The 16,605-nt window shown below is 46.4% G+C and overlaps 1 protein-coding gene across 2 annotated transcripts in view; it reads left to right on the top strand.

Moving 5' to 3' along the window:
• Window positions 1-16,605, top strand: part of ABCB10 (ATP binding cassette subfamily B member 10) — a 34,167-nt gene that overhangs the window by 7,441 nt on the left and 10,121 nt on the right. For both annotated transcript variants that reach the window (XM_019419072.2, XM_019419071.2), the window contains exons 2-7: window positions 3,332-3,532; window positions 4,398-4,600; window positions 8,574-8,708; window positions 9,755-9,901; window positions 10,925-11,060; window positions 15,993-16,088. In XM_019419072.2, the coding sequence (XP_019274617.2) occupies window positions 3,332-3,532; window positions 4,398-4,600; window positions 8,574-8,708; window positions 9,755-9,901; window positions 10,925-11,060; window positions 15,993-16,088 (918 nt within the window). The remainder of the gene's footprint in view (window positions 1-3,331; window positions 3,533-4,397; window positions 4,601-8,573; window positions 8,709-9,754; window positions 9,902-10,924; window positions 11,061-15,992; window positions 16,089-16,605) is intronic.

Here is a 16,605-nt window from a genome sequence, read left to right as displayed (position 1 = left end):
GGGGCATTTCATTCACGAACTCCAGATCCTGATTTGGAATCATCAATTTGAATGAAAAGACGGGAGGAGGGAGGGGGAAATGGACCCGTCTGGCACTTCACATGCATTGCACCCGTGGAGGCGTTTGCCAGAGCGAAAGAGCAGACTGGAGAGACTAGCTAGCTACTGATGACAGATGAAACAGAAAGGCCTCTCGGGTTAATCCCTCGTTCCTCAGGACGCCTCTCTCTGGAGCCCACCAGCTCCCTGAGGTTGTGCTGGGCAGAATCCCGAGTAAACGTTCTCTGTGCCTGGTGGGCTTTCAGTCCCTCTGGGCTCTTGTCGTCAGGAGCGTGGCATTTTGAAACAAGACCCCAGGTCTTGCATCAAAATGAAACGGCCCTTGACCAGGTTCACATTATTCAGTTAAACTGTGGTTGTGTGGTAGGAAGCCAGACACAGGAACTTTCTGGCTCTGTGCAAGGAATCATTTCCATGTGGACTTTCCGAGGCGCCAGATATTCCGTTCCTAGTTAGGCTCACTGAGGCGCTTCGGCGTGATAGACTTTTGTGCCTTCTTTGCCCCAGTTCAGTTTATTTGTTTATTCATCCAGCAGATGTTTATTGAACTTCTCCTGTGTCTCTGTCCCCTAGGCGGTGGGGGGATAGCAGTGAACGAAACAGACAAAAATCTTTTAGGTCCTAGTGGAGAGTAGACAGTAAACAAGTGACACTTTTCATTTAGAATGCCAGAAGGTGGCAAGTGCTAGGAGAAGAAGGAAGGGGGAGTGATGCAGGCAGTGTTTGGGTATTTATAGTTTCACAAAGGTTGTCAGAAGGTTGTCCGCTAAGGTCTTCTCCAGAACAAGATGTCAGGAGGCCTCGAGGAAGGAAGAGAGCCATTGTGGGAAATGTTCCTTCCATGAACGCCTCCCCTTTCTCCTAGCGCTCTGCCAGCCAAATAACCGTTGGCACTGAGTCTGCTCTTTGCTCTTTTTTAAGTCTAAACAAATATTTTTGATTGAAGTCTAGTTGATGTGCAAAGTTATATTCGTTCCAGGTGTAATATATTGAATCATCAATTCTGCCCTTTACTCCGTGCCCACCACGATAAATGTAGTCGCCATCTGTCACCAAACAGCATTTAGTACTGTATTATTGACTGTATTCCCCAGACTGTACTCTGCATCTCTGTGGCTTATTTATTTTATAACTGGAAGCTTGTTCCAGTTCATCTCCTAAATCTATCTCTCTCTCTTTTTTTTTTAATTTTTTGTTTAACGTTTATTCGTTTTTGAGAGACAGACAGAGACAGAATATGAGCGGGGAAGGGGCAGAGAGAGAGGACACAGAATCTGAAGCAGGCTCCAGGCTCTGAGCCGTCAGCACAGAGCCTGACACGGGGCTCGAACTCACGAACTGCGAGATCATGACCTGAGCCGAAGACCGACTGTGCCACCCAGGCACCCCTGTATCTGTCTCTTAATACTCTCTCCCACCTTTCCTCTGGTAATCTCCAGTTCTCTGTATTTAAGAGTCTAAAATATTTTGTTTGTCCATTTGTTTTGTTTTTTATGCTCCAAATGTAAGTGAAATCACGTGCCGTTTGTCTTTCTTTGTCTGACTTAAACTTACTCAGCCTACTACCCACTCGGTCCATCCATATTAGAGCAAATGGCAAGCCCTCGTGCTTTTTTATGGCTGAGTAATATTCCACTGTGTGTGTGTGTGTGTGTGTGTGTGTGTGTGTGTGTGTGTGCGCGCGCACACGCACGCGCGTGTACCACACTACCCATTCATCTGTGGATGGACACTTGGTATGGTAAATAATACAATCTGTATTCTTTTTATTGAGGTTACGTGAAAGTAATACCTTTAACTGCAGTGTTAGCATTAGACAAAACACCAAGAGAAGCAATTGCTACTTGCAGGGTGTGAGAGCTCCCATCTCCTGGGGTTCAGTCCATGTCGTGTTCATCTAGGAGCCTCGCCATTGACTTTATAGTGGTGGTACTAGGTGGGTTCCTAATAGGACCAAGCTCAAAAGTACGCAAGCACATACCCTGTCCCCCAGTCACCCTGGTCTTAAGAAGGAACTTTTGTTGCCTGCGTCTGATTACTCTCCTGGAGTTGTCCTGTGTGTATGCAAACTTCGAAACCAACAAGAAAATGTTAACATCCGGGTCCTGGGCTGCTTTCACTAACATTGTAGCTTGGTGACGTCAATACCTATAGAGTTGCCCCATTCTTTTTAATAACTGTGTAACACTCAGAAAATAAATGCTCCTTTATTGATCTAACTTGTTCCCCATTTGTGGATGTTCCGCTGGTATAAGTGATGCTGTAACGAACATCCGTGAGGGTACATGTTTTGCATACACTTAGGGGAGTACACATAGAAGTTAGAATCTTAGAGGCAGAATTGCTGGATCAAAGGGAATGTACATTCACATTTTAACCGGTATGATCGCATCACTCTCCGTTGCATTTGTACCACTTTGCACACCCACTAACAGTGCAAATGCCCCTTTTCCTACAGCTTCTTCCAGCACAGTGTGTTATCGATCTCTGATTTTTGCCAATCCAGTAGATGAAAACTGGAATACCTTTGTAGTGTAGATTTGCACTCCCTTATTATGAATGCACTTACCTGTTTTATGTGTTGTTCCTGATTGGGTTTTCTCAGTATCTTCCTTTCTGTTAAGACTCTATCCCACTGTTTTTTAGACGGATGAACAATTGTGTTATTATCTATTGTCCTATCATGCCAGTACTCTGGTGCTTTATTCCCCAAAGCAGTAAGATTAAGAGGGAACATACCACATGTGTCATGGATGACAGCAACTGCTTTCCAAAGGTTATTTAAAGTTTTGAAATTCTATACATAATTCAGAGATTGACCTGCATTGCTTGATCTTCAAGCGAAGATACAGTTCAGATGCCAGGGAATAACCATGTGTAGCATGAATGTAGGAAAAATCTCATCTGAGATAAACACCAAGATCAAGCGGCAGGGAGGGAGGCCAGAACGGATTTTCAGATTTTCACAGTCAGCTCTTGGATATTCCTGGCAAGGAAGACAGGATCAAACCTGGGTAAAAGCAAAAGTCATCTTCTCTGGCTACTTGGGTATGCTCGGTCACCCTCCTCACTCTGTCCCTGGAAGCTCCTTGGTTCTTGCCTTTAGTCAAGGGTCCGGGAGCTGAAAGAAGGAAACCCGCAGCACCTGCTCTGCGCAAGCTCTGAGCAGCGCACGCTCTGAACAGCTGCTGCGGGCAAGACGCTTGGTGAATTCGGCGCCCTGCCCCTCGCCAAAGCACCCCCGGGCCTGAGAACTTCCTGTGTTTTCTAGCCGCAGTTGGGTTTCTGGCCATGTCCAGTGTCATCACCATGTCCGCTCCCTTCTTCCTCGGGAAGATCATCGATGTCATTTACACAAACCCCACCGTGGACTACAGCTATACCCTGACCCGCCTCTGCCTGGCGCTCAGCGGCGTGTTCCTGTGCGGTGCTGCTGCAAACACTGTTCGCGTCTACCTCATGCAGACTTCAGGTAAAAGGGCCCTCATCTTGCCGAGCGAGGCGTTCCAGAGGATTCGCACCGGGGCTCACGTGGGGTTTCGTGCGCTCCGGGCCCCCTGTTCCTCTTTTCCCACAGTCCCATCCAGCGGGGACAAAGCCCCATGTCTGGCCAGACGTGGGAGCTACGAATATTTTTCGATCCGGCACTCACTTCTCAGCTCCCCTGGTACGTGGGTGGAAGGGAGGGAAGCCGCCTGTCTTACGGGAGGTTCGCGGGCGCGGCCCGTGGACAGGAGGCTGGAGTTCTGAGCCTTCTCCAGGGAGCTGTGGAAATCTCGCATGCTCCGTGTTTGTGTTTCCCCTCCAGTGGGCACTGGGGCGATGGTGTTTTACAGCCTTTCCGTGACGAGGCCTGGCTGTTAACAGGCCGGTGACAACCACAGAAATCACAGAGCCCGGGGTGCCCGACTCTTCCGTCAGCTGCTCGCCACTTAGCTCATAAAACGCTCTGCGGATGATTAACCGGCCCTTGCCGTTGCCGAGCTCAGTACAGAAAAGGATTGCCAAGGGGGAACAGAATCAGCTTTGGGGAAGTTAGCGTAGGAAGCCTTATTTGTAAATAGCACTGTTTTAAATGTCTCTCAGCGATCAGCGATCCTCTGTTTTATCCCCAGATCCCCTCCTGCGCATCCACGGTCTCCACACGGTTCCTGAGGCAGAAAGAGTGCTCGTTACCAGTGTGTGCGTGTCAGTGTGCTGGGGCTCAGAGGGGCCTGTTGCCGGCAGGTGGACGCAGGGCCCCAGACGTGCTGGGAGGAGGTTGACGACAGCGGCCCGAGCCGCTGCCTGTTAGCTGGCTCGACCCAAGCTGATGCCGTTCTTCTTTGCTTTTGCAGGTCAGCGCATTGTGAATAGGTTGAGGGCTTCGTTATTCTCCTCTCTTCTGAGGCAGGAGGTTGCTTTCTTCGACAAGACTCGCACTGGAGAATTGATTAACCGCCTCTCCTCGGACACCGCACTCCTGGGGCGCTCAATTACAGAAAACCTGTCGGATGGGCTCAGGGCCGGGGCCCAGGCTTCCATTGGCATTGGCATGATGGTACGTCGGCCTGGCTGGCATCGGCGCCTTCTGGTCAGGGCTTTGGCCTGTGCCGGGCCTCTCAGTCAGGGGATGAGCTCTAGCTGAGCTGTTCTCATCGCCCCGTAAGCCACTTAGCCAGGAGTGCTGCCACAGAGGCACGGGGGATGTGGGGCTTGCATCCTCCTGTGCGGCCTCCTGCACCCTTCATTTCTCCAGGATGACTTCTTATCTGGAGCGTGCACCATTAACATTTAGGAAAGATTGCATTATTGCCTGGGTTTTCTAAGAATGTGTGAAAGAATGTTGCTGAAAAAAGCAACAGGTGGAAGGAGCGCTTTGAGCGCCAAGCTGTGTGTTAGAGGAAAGGTAAGTAAGTTGCATTCCACCCGCCTCCCCCCCCCGCCCACACCAAAAAATGCAGTAAAGCTGCTATTGCTGTCTTGACAAGACCAAGGGATGGTTTCCTTTCCTCTTCATAAGGAAGACGATAAATTCTATCCTGTACACGAGTGGGTCTGTACTCCACTGAAGTGAGCCCTCTCTACTCCCGCAGCCCCTTTTCCTGCCTTAACCGGGTGGCTTGAGCACCGTCGTCTGTTTGCCTCGCCTCTTCAAACCCTGTTTCTGTTCAGACCTGTGCTGCTGGCCACTAGAATGTAATGCAAACTACATAGGTCATTTTAAACTTTCTAGTAGCCACATTTTATTATTATTTTTAAATGTTATTTATTTATTTTGAGAGAGAGAGAGAGAGAGTGCGAGCAGGGGAGAGGCAGAGAGAGAGGGAGAGAGAATCCCAAGCAGGCTCTGTGCTGTCAGCGCAGACCCCAAAGCAGGGCTCGATCTCACGCACCGTGAGATCCTGACCCGAGCTGAAGTCAAGACTCTGACACTTAACTGATCGAGCCACCCAGGCGCCCCTCTAGTAGACACAATGTAAAAAGCAGAAAGAAATGATTTTTTAAATGTTTATTTGTTATTCTTAAGAGAGAGCGAGAGTGAGAGCAAGCAGGGGAGGGGCAGAGAGAGAGGGAGACAGAGAATCGGAAGCAGAGTTTCCACTGTCCGCGCAGAACCTGACGTGGGGTTCGAACTCACAAACTGTGCGCCGAAGTCAGATGCTTAACTGACTGGGCCACCCAGATGCCCCAAGATGAGATTAATTTTAATAATGTATTTTACTTAATCCAGCATAACAAAGCATCAGTTCCACATGTAATTTTTGTAACAATTATTAATCTGATATTTAATATTATTTTTTCATGTTAAGATTTCAAAATCCAATGTGTATTTTATACTCATGGAGCATCTCAATCCGGATGCTAAATTTGCATTGGAAATATTTCAGCTGTATTTAGATGTCATAACATTTGCCATTGAAAAGGTAGATTGACATGCCAGAACTTGACCTAAACTTGACCAATAACTGAATAGAAATGAAATATTGGTTTTTAAGTTTAAATTTTAGTGAAAGCTAAACAAATTTAGGGATTCAGTTTCTCAGTCACACTGGCTCCATTTGCAGTGATCAGTGGCCATGTGGCCCTATCATTGTGAGCAGTGCAGTCCTAGATCCCCAGAGTGAAGATTCTAATTGATCCCATCTCCCAGGTGGAGCAGCTTGGGTTTTTGTCCTCTTTGCGGCCACGCAGCGCTCAGTCCAGAGCAGAAGGACGTACTGCCAACCTGAGCCGGTAAGATCTGATTTATGAAAAGCCGCTGTGAAATCCCGTGTTTTCTCAAGAAGACCCATCCTGCACTAAAGCATCATTCCTAAATATCGATAGTTCTGGGGCTCAGGAAAAGTTGGGAACCTCTTCCTGTAACAGTTTCAGACAGTTCAGAATAAGTCCGATGGCTAATCAGAAGGGGCCTTAGTCTGCTCAGGCTGTCTTAACAAAGTACCACAGAGCGGGTGACATAACCGACAGAGATTTACTTCTTACAATTCTAGAGGTTGGAGTCGAAGGTCAAGGTGCTGGCCAAGTTGGTTCGTTGTGAGTATCTTCTATTGGCTTGGCTTGTAGGTGGCCGCCATCTTGACGGGTGGTCACATGGCCTTTCCTCAGCGCTTGCGTGCAGGTTCTTAGAGACTCTTAGGGGTCTCTTTTCTTAAGGACCCTGATCTCATCAGGGCCCTACCCTTATGACCTCATTTCACTTTAATTACTTCCTTAGAAGCCCCATCTCCAAATATAGCCACACTAGGGTTAAGAATTCAGCATATAAATTTGGGGAGGGCACCAACATTCAGCCTCATGAGTTGGCATCACCTGGGACCTGGTCTTTAGCCCTGGAGGAACAAGAGTAGCCTTAGTTTCTCACAAGCTCCCTGGACCTGACCTCTGATAAGTCTGCTGACAAGAACCTAGTAATGTCTATACCAGACTGCAAGTTTAGTAATTTACATTACGGGATCTTCCTTCCTACAGTACGATGTGTGTTCCTGGGGCGCCTGGGTGGCTCGGTCGGTTGAGTGTCCGACTTCGGCTGAGGTCAGGGCCTTGCAGTTTGTGAGTTCGAGCCCCGTGTCGGGCTCTGTGCCGACAGTTGAGAGCCTGGAGCCTGCTTCAGAGTCTGTGTCTCCCTCTCTCTGCCCCTTCCCCACTCGTGCTCTGTCTCTCTCTGTCTCTCAAAAATGAATAAACGTTTAAAAAAAAAAAATGTGTGTTCCTGCTCTTCCAAATGCTCCTTTTTTGGTGACAGGACCCTGCGTTAGGCTTCAAAGACTTATTACCAAGCACGGAACCAGAGCAGAGAGAGGTGGGTGGTGCCGAGACATTCTGATGGCTATTCCGGCCCCACCGCAGAGGACGCCCCATGCAGTTGGTTTGCTTGAGCTCTGTCGGATTCAGTCCCCGGAACTGTGAGGCCTGCCTTGATTGCATCCCTGCCCCTGCACATGGCCTGCAGGTGACCTGCTGGACTGCACGGCCTGTGTGCTCAGGGTGGATCGGTCCATAAGTGGTCAAAGGTGCCAACCACCTTCCTGCCTCAGGGCCTTTGGGCACTTGCCCTTGTAAGACCCTATTACACCTGCAGTTATCCTCTGTGTGTCTCTCTCTTTTACCCATCTGCTATCTAGCTGTCACTCTGATAAAACTCCACATGGATCAGCTGTCTCCCAGGGGCCTGGAATAGTGTGAGCTGTCTGTAGGCGTTCAGTAACGGGCTGTTGAATGAACGATTGGCTGATCCATTTATCACTGTACGTTTCGGTCTGCGACTTTTCCTCAGCGTTTTAAGAAAGCCTCATGCCGACTATACTATTTCCCGTGCAGATGAGATTTGGCGGATTTTAACCATTTGTTGAAGAGACGCTGGTACCATTGAAAATCCAATCACCGAACTGCAGGGTTGGCAGGAACCCCATTATGTTATGTCTATAGAAGTTGATTATTTCCTCCTTGAGCAGCTCCAGTTGCTAGAAACTTCTTAGGTTGAGTCCACATCCCTCCTGCCGAGACTTCAGTCCTCTGAGCCCTGGAAACAGCTCCAGCTCTTCTTCCACTTGTTAGTCCTACTTTCACCTGATCGTCGATTGATACGGGGTTTTGTGGTGTCTTTGCCGTCTTGGCCATTTCAGTGCGACGTTGCTCTGGTCATTCAGTGCCTTAGAGGGGATCCAGACTTGAATACAGAATTCCTGGTGTGGTCTGGCCAGCGTGGAGCAGCCTGGGCCTCCTTCCTTCACTCCTGTCCTGCCTTCCCCCCCCTCTCTCGTTGGACAGCATGGTCTAATGTGCACACAGCACTGTACCGGCTGTGGTCCAGCACTGGACGGTAAAATATTTCCATCCTTTCTTCAGCAGCTTTGTCCGTATTACCCCTGTGTGGTGTGCTCAGTACTCAGGGGGTTTTATGAAGCTTGAAGGTGTCTGAATAACACACACACACACACACACACACACACACCTGTAGTAGGTAATGAAAGTGTCTTGCTGCTCTATGTAACAAACACCTAACACCTTTTGGCTTTTGTTTTTGACAGTTTTATGTCTCACCTCAACTGGCCACTTTTGTTTTGAGTGTGGTGCCTCCAATATCCATCCTTGCTGTGATTTATGGACGTTACCTACAGAAGCTAACCAAAGTTATGCAGGATTCCCTGGCACAGACCACTCAGGTAAAAGCCCCTCCCTTACGTGGTCTCCGCTTGGAGGAGAGGTGCTTCTGCTTTTCAAAAAAGTACTGAACTTTTCCTTAAGGGAGCCCTCAAGAAGGCTAGAAACCCAGACTAGGTTTCTATAGGCTAGAATCCTATAGATTCTATCCTTCTAGAATAGGCTAGAATCCTAGAAACCTAAAATACCCTGCCTTCTAGACTAGATTACTACCCACACCTTGAAGTACATCCCACTTGACTAAACATTGTGTGAACTCTCTAGTTCTTTACCATCACTGTTTCTTATAGGATCGAAAAGCTCATTATATTTTGAAAATAGTGTCTGTGTGACATTCTGTCCTTCGTTAATTGATAAGTGAAGCTTTGCAATGCTATCCAGTATTGCATTTTTTAAAAACTAAACATAGCTGTTACATTTTCATGTTACAAAAAACATGGGTGTTTATAATTGAGAACTTGAAAATATCAAGAGAAAAAATAACACATATAACTCTACCTCTCAGAATGAATGGTATTAACATTTTTGGAGTCTATCCTTTTTATCTATCTTTTTCTCTGTATAAAAATATATTTCACAGGGCACCTGGGTGGCTCAGTCGGTTAAGCATCCAACTCTTGATTTCGACTCACAATCTCACAGTTTTGTGAGTTCGAGCCCCGCGCTGGTCTCTGCACTGACCACACAGAGCCTACTTGGGATTCTTTCTGTATCTCCTCTCTCTCTCTCTCTCTCTCTCTCTCTCTCTTTCTCTCTCTCTCTGCCCCTACCCTGCTCGTACTCTCTCTGTCTCTCTCAAAATAAGTCAACTTTAAAAATATATATATACTTCAGTATCTATTAGCCCCCATTTGCCTTTCTATCTACATATATATGGCGTGTAAATGTGTAAATATAACAAAAATATATTTGCTTCCAAAAATAAAATTGTTCATATACTCTGTAATCTATTTTTAATGTCTTAAAAATGAGAGCCCCATTTTAACTTTGCTCTAGAAATCTTGAAATGTGACTTTCCTCCCCTGAAATGTATTTATTATTCTCCCAGCTAGCTGAGGAAAGTATTGGAAATATAAGAACTGTTCGAGCTTTTGGGAAAGAAATAACAGAAATAGAGAAATACACCAGCAAAGTGGACCACGTGATGCGGTTGGCAAGGAAAGAGGCGTTTGCTCGGGCTGGCTTCTTTGGAGCAGTAAGTAGATCATTTTGAAAAGAGTGCAAAGGACAGATGTTACGACTGAAACAGATTTGTATTCCCTTGACTTTGCCGTAAATAGAAAATAATTCTGTTCCACTTCAAGATTAGTTCTGAGAGTTCATTTTTGTGAAAGAAGAGGAAACCACTACATGGGACAAAGCGGCGGTGGGCGATGAGACCAACACGCGTGGGGGCAGGCAGATCCCCAACATGGCCCAGACCAGCCACGTCCGCCTCACCGGGGAACTGTCTAGAAGGGTAGACCCTCAGCTGCACCCCAGGCCTACAAATCCAATGCTCTGGGGCTGCTCCCAGCCACAATCTGTTTTAACAGGCCTCCAGGTCGCTTCTGATGCAGGCAGTTTGAGACCCACTGGGGATTAACCGAAATAACTTCAGTGTGTTTCAAGAAAAAAGTATGACAAAAATGATCTCATTGATCGCAATGAACTCAAATACAACACTGAACTAGAAAATCACCACGAATGGGAAATCTATACCATGTTCAAATGGGAAAGAACTTCAGAGGTGATTCAGTAATGGTCATGATTTAGGGACACAGAGGAAACAGGCCCAGATGAGGCAGCATTACCAAAGACCATGTACCTAACAAAGCTCAAGGCAGATCAGAGACAGGACTCCAACTTCTTGTCTAGCCTTTGCTCAGGGCATCACATTAAGATACATAAATGCATATGCTTGCTGTGCATTCGTCTTGTTGTTAGGCAGGGAGGCCTTAATATCGTGTTTTCCTTTGCAAACCGAGTCCATTGAGTAAAATAGGAATCTGATGGGTGACTTAGCTTCTAGGTTTTCACGTTGATGAGATCATTTCCTTCAATACTGTGATCTTTCCAAAGTAGTTTTTTATTTGAAATTCAGATTAAAACTTAGTGTTCTGGGAAAACCTTGTTGTGATAGTTAAATGCAAAAAAGAGACTATAGGCCATATTTACGCTTTTTGCATTTAGGTTTCTGGCTCCTACCTGAGGTGTCTTCATTTTCTTCATTTGACAGACGGGGCTCTCCGGGAACCTGATTGTGCTTTCTGTCCTGTACAAAGGAGGGCTGCTGATGGGCAGTGCCCACATGACCGTGGGTGAACTCTCTTCCTTCCTAATGTATGCTTTCTGGGTTGGATTAAGCATTGGAGGTATATAATTTAAATAGGCTTGGGAGTTACAAATTAAAACTCAGCTTATTGTCTCTGCAGTAATAATTTAACTTTGCCATTACACCACCTCTCGTCAGTTAACTTCAACTGAAAAAAACATTTCCTAGAATGTTAGTCCAAATTGCCTCTGAAAGAAGATGTAAAGATATGGGTGCGATCTCGCCATGTAGGTGAGCAGCTCCTTGGCTGGGAAGGTGAGGATTTTCATAGGCCTCTTGTGGCTCATTGAGCTCAGGGTCATACTGGAGCCGTATTTTCCAACTTGTATGTTAACACAGCTTGCTGGCTCTGCTCCTAGGAGGTGGGACCAGCAGGTGGGGGCTCTGGGACCTAGGAGGTGGAAGGAAGGACAGTACTGAACAGGTGTGCACACAAAACCCACGGTTCCTGTGGCTCTGGTAGTTACCCGACTGACAAATCACCGTGAAATAAAATTCCTTTTGTACCAAGTCAACCACATTCAAAACTGATGAATAGTCGTAAGTATAAATCAGAAAGTGCGTGAAGCAGAGTCTCTTGCCTTGGTCCAGAATCTCTCGAAGTTCAGCTTCTGTTGTTGAATCCTGGCCAAAGGGAAGCAAGTTCTTGGAGACAGAGCTGTGTGAAGTCTATGAAAGTTTTCTTTCCTGTACCTCGCCTGCATGCCCAGCCAACAGGGGACAAATGATTTCCTGCCTTTTGTTTTCCTCCTTCCCTGAAAACTGAGATAGAAAGGTTAGATAAATAGCTTGAGGTCTGGCCAGCGGAACTCTGGTATCCCACCGTGGCATCTCAACCCAAGACTTTTATTTTCAGGGTTAAAGCTAGAGGCTTTTCCTTAGACGTTGGCAGGCAAGTGAGGATATTTTCTGGACTGAGATTTTGAGAGATCCCTGAAAAGAGCATGTTAGTTCTGCGGGCTGCTCTGGAAGAAAAACCTGATTCAGACCGGTCAGGGTGCTAAGTGACTTGGGAAGTGAGAGGGTCAGTTCGAGAGGACCCGGTGAGGTGGGGTTGCTCTCCTCTCCACCCCTGGGATGAGCCTGCTGGGCCACAGGGTCTCACACCTGGGTGGTCGTGTTCCTTCAGTCTTCTGTCCTGCCCGACGGTGGATTTACCTTCTACCACTTACCCTCTATGCGGCCTTTCTTTCACATCCCACGCTTGACTGCAGTCTGCTGTCCTCCCCAGCCTCCCCCAATCTTCTGTTTTCTGCCACAAGCTGCTTTGATCTTTCTTAGTCCCTCCGCTCCTCGCACCTGCTTTTCTCCAAAATTCTTGACCCGACAGAAGCTTTGTTTTGGGGTCTTCACTGCCTTAGTTTTTGTCCTGACAAGTTCGCAGCTGTGTCTTATACAGGAGTAGGTGGGAAACACGGTGTACCGGGTGACTGACCGGGAGTTAATTCCCTCCCCCAGTTACGGAAGCTGCTGCTGAGGCTTTGTCTGTGCTCGAGGTTTGAGGGTAACTTTGCTTTCTGAACCACAGGCTGTCCCATGACCTCTGGTCACTGCCTGATACAATACCTGCCATCTGGGGCCGGAGGGAGGAGAAAAAGTGCAGGTAGATGGGTGGGGATCTGTGACCACACGGTTTCCCCACATTTACAACCTAGATAGGTACTTAAGGCTATAGGAACTTGATTCAAGAAGCTGAAACAGATTTTAAATGTTTTTGTGAAGCTCACTGTTGAAAATAATCGCATGATGAATCTGTAAGCAAGAAATTCTATTTTGTTCATTAGAATGTATTTAATAATTAAATGTTAAAGAATGTTTAGATGTTTTCTGCTTAGAATAGCATACTGAAAAACAAATACAACAAATTCTACGTATATTCAAGAGAGGATCAGAAGGGCTGTTTGAAGAAAAGCATGCTTGTTTGTTTTGTGCCAGAGAATGCCCTTACATCTACCCAGCGAACCCCAATATCTCGTTTCTTATTTATTTCTATTGAGGTGAAATTCACCTAACGTAACGTGAACCGTTTTAAAGTCTACAGTCCGGTGGTATTTTGTACATTCACAGGGTTGTGCAACCACCGCCTCCCCTTGGTTCCGAAATATCTTCGTCACCCCCCACCCCCAGCCCAAAAAGAAAATCCCATACTCGTTAAGCAGTCGGTTTCCATATCCCTCCCTCCCCCAGCCCCTGGCAACCACAGTTTGCTTTGTGTCTTCCCGTCTTTACTGGAGTTCGCATAAAAGGAATCACATAATATGCGGCCTTGTATGTTTGGCTTGTTTCACTCAGCACGTTTTCACAATTCGCTCACATTGTAGCGTGCTTTGGTCCTTCCTTCCTTTTCACGGCTGAATAATACTCCGTTGTATGGGTGGACCACGTGTTGTGTATCCGGGGCCATTTTGCTTTGTTTTTATGTTCACTATGTTGAACTACCTCCAACTCCTTCCCTCCTTTTTTCTTTTTTTTTTTCTTTTTTGTTAATAGAAGATTTGTTAGAGGAATTTTAGGTTCACAACAAGATTAAGCAGAGAGTATAGGGAGTTCCCACATGTTCCCTGCCTCTACGTGAGCACAGCCTCCCCATCAGCATCCCCCACCAGAGCGGCACATTTGTTATCATTGACAAAGCAACACTGACAGGTGATTATCACCCAAAGTCCAAAGTCCATCGTTTACATTACGTTCACTGGTGTTGTATATCCCATGGGTTGGAACACGCATCTATCATTACAGTATCATACAGAATACTTTCACTGCCCTAAAAGTCCTCTGTGCTCTGCCTATTCCTCCCTTCCCTTAACCCCTGGTGACCACTGATCTTTTTACTGTCTCCATACTTTCACCTCTTCCAGAGCGTCATCTAGTTCAGATAGGCATCTTTCATTTCGTAGGTGGCATTTAGTGTTCCTCTGTGCCCTTTCAGGACTTGATCGCTCGTTTCGTTTTAGCACGGACTAATATTGCATCGTCCGACGTACCACGGTTTCTTTACCCACCCGCCTACTGAACGGCATCTCGATTGCTTCCAGGTTTTGGCAATTATGAATAAAGACGCTCCAAAGATCCACAGGCAGGTTTTTGTGCCGACGTGAGTTTTCCCCCTCTCTGGGTAAACCCAAAGGAGTGAGATTGCTGGGTCGTAGGCAAGAGTATGTTCGGTGTAAGGAACTGCCTTCCAAGGTGGCTGTGCCATCTCGCATTCCCACCAGCAGTGAATGAGAGTTCCCAATGCTCTTCGTCCTCACCAGCTTCAGGTGTTGTCAGACTCTTGGATTTTCATCCTTCTGCTAGGTGTGCAGAAGTATCTCGTTTTATTTGCGTTCCCCCCGATGACATGTGATGTCACCTGTAGATCTTTAGTGAGGTCTTTGTGTTCAGGTCTTCTGCCCATTTTGTGATCGGGTGGTTTTCTTACTGTTGAGTATTAAGAGTTCTTTGTATATCATGGATACCTTTGTCAGCTAGGTCTTTTACAAATATTTTCTCCCAGTCTGTGGCTTGCCTTCTCATTCTCTCTGGAGAGCACAAGTTTTTGATTTTAATGAAGTCTAATTTGTCAGTTCTTTCTTTCATGGATCATGTGTTTGGTGTTGTGTCTACAAAGTCATCACCAAGCCCAGAGTCATCTAGGATTTGTCCTATGTTAGCTTCTAAGAATTTTATAGTTTTGTTTTTTACGTTGAAGTCTGTGATCCATTTTGAGTAATTTTTGTGAAGGGCATGAGGTCTGTGTCTAGATTCTTTTTTTTTTGCATGTGGATGTCCAGTGTTTCCAGCACCACTTGTTGAGAAGACCATCCTTTCTTTATTGAATTGCCTTTGCTCATTTGTCAAAGATCAGTGGACTATATTTATCTGGATCTGTTTCTGCCCGGTGCATTTTTAATTCAACACGAAGAATTTAATCCACTGTATCTTGCACAGATTTCCACAAAAAATGCACCAAAATACCTTAGAAAGAATAGTTGAATTGCATTTTTGTGGCATCCTTACTGCATGTTACAAGTATATGTTCTTGCGGTTGGCATGGCCTAGTGTACTTGGAGTTTGTTTGCTTTAAGTCATTAATTCATTCACAGTTCAAAGGTGACTTTGGGGTACCTAGGTGTCTCAGTCGGTAAAGCATCCGGTTCTTGATCTCAGCTCAGATATTGATCTCAGGGTCTGAGTTCAGGCCCCATGTTGGGTTCCACGCTGCATGGGGAGCTTATTTAAAAAACAAACAAACACGGGGCGCCTGGGTGGCTCAGTCGGTTAAGCGTCCGACCTCGGGTCAGGTCATGGTCTCACGGTCCGTGAGTTCGAGCCCCGCATCAGGCTCTGTGCTGGCTGCTCAAAGCCCGGAGCCTGCTTCAGATTCTGTGTCTCCCTCTCTCTCTGACCCTCCCCCATTCATGCTCTGTCTCTCTCTCTCTCAAAAATAAATAAACATTAAAACAAACAAAAACAAAGGTGACTTTAAAAAGAGATTGTTGGAAAATTTAACTTTTCCAAATTCCTTTTCAGTTTTTAGCCTAGTAAAAGTTGTATTTGTCGAGTGCTTGAAATGGGGTTTGATTTTGCAGATATGAATTTAAAATGAATATTGGGATGTTTTATATTCCTTTTAAGTAAGCATTATATTCTATTTGTATTGCTCTGTTTTTTCACTAGGTAGCTTTTCTCTGTAACGTTGTGATTTTAATTCAGTGGTTGATTACTGTGGCTATATGCATTTGTAAATTCCCAATCAAACATGAAATCTGTATTAGAAATCAGTGAAATCGGAGGAGGAGAAGCTGAAGGCAAACAAGGGTATGAGATAGAGGGAATTTTGAGTACAGATTCCCAGGCAGTTGCCTCAAATCCTGTTTGAAAGTGAACAGATGTTATATTAAAAGCAAGTTACCGTTACTGTTTGCAGAGGGCTGTAGCAGATGGTTGTTTCCTGGCATTGGTGATGAGTATGTTTGCTTCTTGTCCTTAGGTCTGAGCTCTTTCTACTCGGAGCTGATGAAAGGGCTGGGTGCCGGGGGACGCCTTTGGGAGCTCCTCGAGAGAAAGCCTGAGCTGCCTTTTGACGGTGGGTATCCCACGGGTTTGTTCTTTGCTGGGATTAGACAAATGTTGCTTTGGGGGTGCCTGGGTGGCTCGGTTGGCTGAGCATCCAACTTTTGATTTCAGCTCAGGTCATGATCTCGCAGTTCACGAGTTTGAACCCCCTCCCTTCCCCTCTGTGCTGGCGGCTCAGAGCCTGCTTGGGATTCTCTGCTTCTCCCTTGCTCGCTTGCGCTCTCTCTCTTTCTCTCTCTCAAAATAAATAACTAAACAGTTAAAAAAAAAAAATGTGGCTTGGGACAGTTAGACCAGCTCTACCTGTGAAGGCTGAGCATGACAAGGATGTTGTCCTTGCCACGTTACGGAAAGGGTGATCAGAGGGGCAGGTAGTGGGAGGGGAAGGACAAAGGAAGCGTGGGGGCTGACCATGCAGTGTGTCAGTCCTGCCGGTGATTTGTTACCACCAGCAGCAGGAAGGAAGCGAGTACCACCCGGGGGTACAGATGGGAAGGGCCCTGGCCAGTCCGCCAGATTTGTCTTCT

The sequence above is a fragment of the Panthera pardus genome, unplaced genomic scaffold (genome assembly GCF_024362965.1).
Source record: "Panthera pardus isolate Hobbes unplaced genomic scaffold, ASM2436296v1 HiC_scaffold_22, whole genome shotgun sequence".
Classification (NCBI taxonomy): Eukaryota; Metazoa; Chordata; class Mammalia; order Carnivora; family Felidae; genus Panthera; species Panthera pardus.
The sequence above is the reverse complement of the archived record's forward strand: the minus strand, read 5'-3'. Positions and strand labels throughout refer to the sequence as shown.